At 63.8% G+C, this 7,403-nt stretch overlaps 1 protein-coding gene across 1 annotated transcript; it reads right to left on the bottom strand.

Annotated features, from left to right (window-relative positions):
* Positions 1–839: 839 nt before the first annotated feature.
* PRDM13 (PR/SET domain 13) lies at positions 840–7,174 on the bottom strand. Its single transcript, XM_064510198.1, has 4 exons — positions 7,034–7,174; positions 5,502–5,633; positions 5,287–5,407; positions 840–2,485 (listed from the first exon to the last, which is right to left on the bottom strand). The coding sequence occupies exons 1-4, from the start codon at positions 7,172–7,174 to the stop codon at positions 993–995; spliced, it is 1,887 nt and encodes a 628-aa protein (XP_064366268.1). The 3' UTR covers positions 840–992.
* Positions 7,175–7,403: the final 229 nt, after the last annotated feature.

The raw sequence follows: 7,403 nt of genomic DNA, 5'->3' as shown, positions 1-7,403 counted from the left end.
AAGTGTTTCTAAAGAGGCGCGTTTGCAAAGGGAGAACGTTTTGCAGCACGCAAACAGATAAAGCGCACTAATAATGGATCTCCTTTAACATCTCTGTGCTGGCCCTGTTCAAACAACTGCTTTCAAAAAGTCGTAGGGATAGGGAAAAACAGAGTGAGTTTTGTTCGGGAGTTTGCTCCTTTGTTTTTTCCAAGTTAGAGAAGGAAAATATTCGGAGACGATATTGAGAGGCAAATTGTGTAGAGCTTGATGCAAAGCCGCCGGATATGATGGGCTTTGAGCCAAGCTCCTGATTATCGGAAGTGTTACATCGAAAAACGAGATCTTGCTGACAGCACTTCAGTGAAAAGCTAGACAAACAGTAGTTTGTCAGGAACTTTATTTTTTTTTTAAAAATCGCATGACAAACCGGAACCAAGACCAAGATACTGTATCCACTGTACATCATTCATTAGAAAACAAACATACACCACATTTGTATTCTACCAAACAGTGTATTTCCTTTAAAATTATATAGCGCGTGCTTTTAGATTCATGCTTTTCAATATTTATTTTACATTTGTTACTCAAATATTATGTTATAAATAATTGCAACTCGATCAAATGGTGCACCTGTTATCACAGACGAACCTCTTCAGTGCTGCAAATGCGCCTTTTTGCTGCCTTTTTTATTTTTTTCCCAAAAGGCTATTGGCGTTGCTTTCTCAAGACCCGACTGAGCACATCTGAGGCGTCAAACAAAGCGTACAGATGCCAGAGGCGCTTGCAGAAGCGGGACTGCCGCCGAGAGACCTACAGCTCGGAAAGCCGGAACAAGTGACAGAGAGTACATAGAAAAGAATCGTTTCCAAAAGGCACAATTTCCTCCACACAACGGTACAATAAAAATATATGGCCACTGAAACACCGGCGCCCACGGGGAGCGGTGCCCGCGCGGCGGCGCCCGGCGCCCGCCGCGGTTCCCCCCCGGCGCCCCGCGGCCGCGGCGGGTGCTACTGCCCGCGGATCCTGCTGCTCGTCTCGGCGTCGCTCTGGTCGTCCGTGAAGCAGACGTCCACGTCGCTCTCGTTGTCAGTCTTTTGCTCAGGCTCGGGGCGCGCGTAGGCAGAGTCCGTGCCGTCCTCGGCCGCCTTGCCGAGGCCCTGGCCCGGGTGCCGCGACTTGACGTGCCGCTCCAGGTCGCGGCGGCGCACCAGCACCTTGCCGCAGTGCTCGCAGCGGTAGGGCGTGTTGCCCTCGGCGTGCAGGCGGATGTGCTTGTTGAGGTTGCTGGGGTCCCCGAAGGGCCGCAGGCACACCTTGCACTTGAGCGGCTTGTAGCCCGTGTGGGTCCGCATGTGGATCTTGAGCCCGTACTTGCGCGAGTAGAGCTTGCCGCAGTAGAGGCACAGGTGCCCCGTCTTGGGCTTGCCGCCCGCCGCCCCCGGCGCCCCCGGCGGCAGCGCCTCCAGCCGCCCGCGGCCCTTCTCGGCCGCCAGCTCGGAGAGCTGCTGCGTGTGCATGGCGATCTCCCGGTCGATGCCGGCCAGGCCCAGCTCGGCGCCGTGCAGCCCCGCCGCCGCCGCCGCCGGCCCGCCCAGGTAGGACACGGCCTCGGGGTACTTGAGCAGGCCGCCCAGGTGCAGCTTGAGCGGGTAGTAGGGCGCGGCGCCGTAGAGCAGCTCCCCGCCGTACACGGTGAGCGGCACCACGGGCAGGCCGCACTCGCCCGCGTACGCCTTGAGGCCCTCGAAGGGCGGCAGGGCGAAGCGCTCCAGGCCGCCGCCGGGCAGCGGCGCGTAGCGCCCGGGCGGCAGCGCCGCGGCCGGCAGCGCCCGCTCCACGTGCCGGAAGGCCGAGGCCTCCTCCAGCGGCGAGAGCAGCGGCAGCGCCCGCAGCCCGGCGCCGCACGGCAGCGCCGCCGTCGGGGGCGCCTCGCCCGGCAGCGCCGCGCACTTGGGCGGCGCCTCGGCGGCGCGGCCCGCCTTCAGCCCCCCCAGCAGCTTGGCGAAGGCCGGCGCCGCGGCGCCCTTGGCCTCCTGGCGCAGCGGCCCGGCGGGGCGGAAGGCCGAGCGCGCCCCGCCGTAGAAAGCCAGGCCGTTGCCGCCCGCCGAGCCGCCCGCCAGCGCCAGCAGCGGCGCCTGGCCCCGCGCCGAGCCCACGCTCATGTCCAGCGCCCGCTCCTGCTCCTCCCTGCCCGCCGCCCGGCGGGCCGCCCCCGGCTTGGCGAGCGGCGGCGAGGCGGCGGCCGCCTCCCGCTTGACGGGCTCCCGCGGGCCGCAGCCCGGCGGCGGCGCGGGGGGGCCGCGCAGCGCGGCGGCGGCGGCGCCCGGCGGCTCGGCGGCCGCCTTGGCGGCGAGCGCGAAGGCCTCGGCGGGGCGGCCGTGGTCGTGGTGCAGGAAGGGCCGGCCGTGGCTGAGCGCGCAGTGGAAGTGGACGTGGGCCTTGAGGCTGTTGGGGTACTTGAAGGTCCTCCAGCAGTACCAGCAGATGAACCGCTCCTCCCCTGCGGAGGGAAGCGCAGCGGCCCGTCAGCGGCGCCCCGCGGCCCGCGCCCCGCTCCGCGCCCCGGCCCGCCCCCCCCTCCCGGCGGAGGGGCGCCCCCGCTCCGCCTGCGCGGCCCCCGGCGCGGCGCGGGCCGGGGTGCGCGCCCGCGGACGGGCGCCGTGGGGCCGGGGGAGCAGCTGCTGCCGCGGGCCGGCCGTCGGGGGGCCCATCTGTTGGCGTTTGCGGCGGAGGCGGCGTATGTCAGGGAGTCGGCTGCACCGAACAAAGGCCAATCTAATGATCGTGAGCCCCTCATTAGGCGGCGAGACAATATCCGATATGTATGGGCCATATGTAATCGCTCCCCTTCGGGACAATGCCCTTTGTGCCCCGGCCCTGAACGTTTCGGCTGCTCGCAGGCGGAACAGACCCCGGTGGCTGCCGGCCTGTGAGGGCTGCCCGGCGCGGCGAGGCACGCATCTCGCTTCCCTGCTCCTGGCCCTGCTGGGGGGAAAGTCCCTCCGAGGAGGCGCCTTTTCTCAGCCCCGACGGGGGGACATGGCCTCTGCGGGCAGTCTGCCTGCCTGCCTGCCTGCCTGCCCGTCCTGCTGACTCTCCAGCTACCTGTCTGTACCTATTTATCCGCCTCTCGCGCGCTCTTATTCACCTCAGTCACCAAAACGCACCGACAAGGTATTTCAAAAGCCGCCTCTCAGCCCCCCACGGCCCCCCCAGGAGACCTGCGGCTCTCGGGACCAGCCAGCGGCCGGTCGCGCATCCAGGGCCGCGGGGGAGAGCTGAAGTCGGGGGGCTCCGCGGGACGGAGAGGGTTAGGACGGATCCCACGTCTGTGCGGCGGTGGGTGTCGCTTCCCCGCTTGCCTCGGAGGAGGAGGGTCCCGGGTCCGCAGCAGTCTCACCTCGGGGGTCGGGTGCTTTTTCGCGCTGCTGGGCTGCGCTGGGAGGGAGGCGGGAGCGTGTCTGCCCGGGCTCTGACTGCTCCGGGGCCGGGGGAGGCTGAACCGCTGCAGTAATCCTATTGCCTTGCGTGGAAAAACAGGTAAACTAGTGCTGAGGTGTGAAAGGCTTGCGGCCAGGAGCCTCCCCGGTCTAAATCCTAAGGAGCTGGTTCGGGAACCGCGGCTTTGTGGCTCATGTCAAAGGTGCTGCTCGGCTCTGGCTGTCTGCAAAGGCGAGGCGAGACCGGCTAAGCTTCGTCCCGAGAGCGATCCTGGAGCTGAACGGGTGACTTCCCTCCGCTAAAATCAAGCCCAGGCAACGATCGCTTGGGAAAAAAAGAAACAAAAAACAAAAAAACAAAGAAAAGAAAAAGACACCGCTTGTTCATCACGGCAAAACTAAATCAGTGGGGTTAAATGCGTTTGTTCAGAAGGTCTCCAAGCTTTAAAAAATAAAGCTTTCTATGAATTTCTCCCGCTCCTTTTCCATCGTGCTAGCCACAGAAGAAGAATGCCTCCGCATTTTGATACACCCCTCATATTCTGAATCCGTATTGATTAGTCTGGAAACTGTGGAGCCGCAGAAACAGCAGATTTGCGGGGTCAGTTTGCAGCTTAACCCCGCTTTGACTTAACGAGGGAGATGCCACACGCTGCCGCCTTTGGCAGACCTGAGCTGTCTCGTCACTTTTCCCGAGGAGCGCCGGGTGCCCACGGAAAGGCAGAGTCCGCCGGAGAGAGGGGTCGGAGCCCCTCACCGCTTCGTCCTTCCTGCCGTCGGAGACCTTCGCCGGCCCCCCGGGCAGGCAGTCCTCCCCTCGGTGCCACGGGCCGGGCCTGATCCTGGCTGTCTGGCGGCGTGGGGAGGGCTAGACCCTCAGCCCCCGGCCGGGTCCTGTCCTCACGCCTCTCTGGGGCCGCGCCGCGCCGCGCCGGGCGCGGGGAGGGCGCGGGAGCCGCGGCGGCGGTGCGGGCGCGCAGCGCGCAGGAGGAGGTGCCGGCGGCCGGACGCGCGCGGCGGCCCGTGTTTGTAAACACTTTTCCCCCCTCTTCTCGTGTGCTCCCCACGTTAGCGATTTTTTTTAAACACCGTAAAAGCGACCGGTGCGATTCCGGCCGAGAATTAGCTCGCGCGTTGAAACAAGCGACCCAGGACTGACGCCTTCCCCTTGCTCGGTATCCTTGGGCATGCTTATCTGACGCCGGCTTTATTTTTCCCTAATGCAACCTAATTCACACGAACTGACCGTTACCCGTTTTGACGCGACCACGTCAGCCTGAGCGCTGGAAGGTCCCTGTCCTCGATACAGCCCGAAAAGAGCATCTGAAGCTCTGCCCAAGGAACACACACGGTGAAAACAACGTTTCCAAAACGTACGAAGATAAATTGCTGTCTCGCCTAACAACACGAGCATTGTTTCATAAAATCCCGTTTTTCTATCTAAAGATCATAAAACTGTGCCCACGACGGAACGACTCGAGGCATGGGGGCCTTTCCATACGTTACCGAGTTAATATATCACCCCTTAAAATGAGCAGATGGAGTCTTATTTTAAACAGTGGCAGGTTAAAAGTCCCTGCAGCTGCGCTGGTAGCAGTTTCTCTGAGAGGGTGTATGCGGGCGGCTTACGCTTGCCTAGCGCCGTTTTAGCTCCCGCCAGAGATGTCAACTAAACAGTCGATCTGCTAATTAATGGCTGTGCCTACCCACGCACACGCGTGCACATGTGTGTGTGCAGGTATGGAGCTATGGAAGTGGCAACGCCGTGGTGATTTTTTCTCGGAAAGGGAGTTTTATTTACCCCCCCCCCGCCCGCCCCCGCGCAGAAACCGCCCCCGAGGACGGCGCCCGGCGCCCGCACCTTTCTCGTCGTGCGTCGGGGTGGCGGTGATGGGGATGTCAAACCACTGAGCCAGCGGGTTGGAGTACCACACGGTGAGCTCCTCTCCCGGCTGCACATCGCGCAGCGCCCGGTAGAAGATCTGTGGGGGAGAAAGGCAACTTCTTCAGGGGCCTCGAGAGGGGACGCAGCGGACGGAGCGCGGCGCCAGGCCGGCCCGGGCCGCGAGCGGGTACCTGTCCTCCTGGCAGATCCGCCACGGCCTCCAGGGTCTGCTCCTGGGAGTTGCGGGCAGCCCGGATTAACCCTATCCACTCCAGAGCTGAGCTCCCGGCTTCGTCCACTAATTCCCCTCTCACCATCCGCACCTGCAACACAGGCGGCGCCGCGGTCACTCCCACGCGAGACAAGGCAGGAAGCACGCGCGGAGCTTCCCCGCGCCACGCCGCCGCCCTGCTCCCCCCTCGCCCGGGCAAGCAGCGAGCAAGGGCCGGGGGACCACAGCCGGGAGAGCGCGGCCGCAGCACCTCGGTTTTTCCGCCAGTTGGAACTGGACTCATCCATCCATCCATCCGCCATGGACTCATCCATCCTTCCTCCTCTTTGAGCAGGACCCTCCTCGCCTCGCAGGTGCTTGGAAGAGCCGAGGGCGGCTGGCAGCGAGCTGCTGCCCTGCGGGAGGAAGGATGGAGGAGCTCGGGCCCGGGGAAACGCTGTAGCAGCGTGCAGCACTACGAGGAAAAATGTCATTTTTCCCCCTCGGGTTCCACTGGACAAGTGCGCCTTGGCCAGTCACGGTGGCTGCAGCCAGCTTTACGCTATGTTAAATGCCCGGGTAAGAGGTTATCAGCCGGTTTTGAAGAATTTGTGCAGCCTCTGAATCCGTGCAGAACAGTCGTGAAATACATGACTTGTTGGGCGGCGGGGGGGAGAAAGGGGAGAGGATCCCGCCTAGCTGCGAAGTCTCTGTAGCCCCATACTTCATAATCTGCTTACCCGTACAAAGGGAAAATGAAGTGCCCATTCGCTCAATGACCGTGCAATAAAAGTCATCGGAACAAAGCGGTCTAAAGCGAGGAACCAATGGAGCCAGATGAGAAATAAATTTGAGGGGGCTGGCAGGGCGTTTAAAAACAATTAAAGGGCATTAAAACGCCGAGCGGAACTCGTGACACGGGGGCGGCAGGCGGGCTCGGCTGCGGCGCTCTGGCCCCAGGCCCCCCAAAAGCCCTGCCGGACGGGTAAGTGTCCCCCCCCGGCCCCTGCGCGCCCCTCAACGAGGCCTCGGACGTTGCCCGGCCCCTGGGGCCGCCAGCCGGGGGTGTCACCCCCGTCCCGTCGCGGCCCTGTGGGTCACCTGCTCCGTGCGGGCGGCGGGTTTGGGCCTGGCTCGGGCGCCGGACGGGGCGGTCGCCGACGAGCGGAGCCCCGCGGCGCCCTCCCAAGGACCCGTCTCCGAGGCAGCGGCGCTGCCGAGGGGGCCGCCGGCCGCCCGGGCTCGGCGCGCAGGAGCCGGCCGGTGCCCGGCGCCGGGCGGGCGGGGAGAGGGCAGGGACGAGCGGGCTTCTCCGCCCGCCCCCGACGGCGGAGCCGCTCGGAGCCGCCTCGGGACGCTCTGGAAACGCTGCCCTCTGCTTTCCGGGCTCGCTCTAAGGAGGAGGCTCGAAGGGAGCGGGTGGCAAGCAGCCTCTTCTCCAAAGCGCGGGCTTCCCCCGGGCCAGCGGAAAAAGCAAGGTCCAGCGATGCAGGAGAGACCGTAGGAAAATACCTTTTTTTTGGGTCCTGGCTCTCTGCGGTCTGACAGGTACTTGCCCAGTTTGAAGATGCCCGGCACAGGACCCAGACGCAGTCCAGCTGGGATGCAGCTCTCCGCACTCACGCTGATGGCCGGAGCCCTGCTCGTTTGCATCGCTGCCTCTGGGTATGAGCAACCAGAGACCCAAACTACTTAACAGGGCTGGAGTGACAGAGACAGGCAGAGAGAGGGATGAGCACAGGCGTATCTCCGCCTGCCGAGTGACGCGGCGGTGTGTGCACGCCGGCTTTTCAACGGGAGCAGGCGGGGGACCCCTCGGCAGGCGGATGCTCTGGGGCGCCGAGTTTGGTGAGAGAGTTTCGCTCCTCGAGCAGCTGCGGAG

The sequence above is a fragment of the Dromaius novaehollandiae genome, chromosome 3, assembly GCF_036370855.1.
Source record: "Dromaius novaehollandiae isolate bDroNov1 chromosome 3, bDroNov1.hap1, whole genome shotgun sequence".
Lineage (NCBI taxonomy): Eukaryota > Metazoa > Chordata > Aves > Casuariiformes > Dromaiidae > Dromaius > Dromaius novaehollandiae.
Note: the sequence above shows the minus strand (reverse complement) of the source record. Positions and strands in the feature narration are given on the sequence as shown.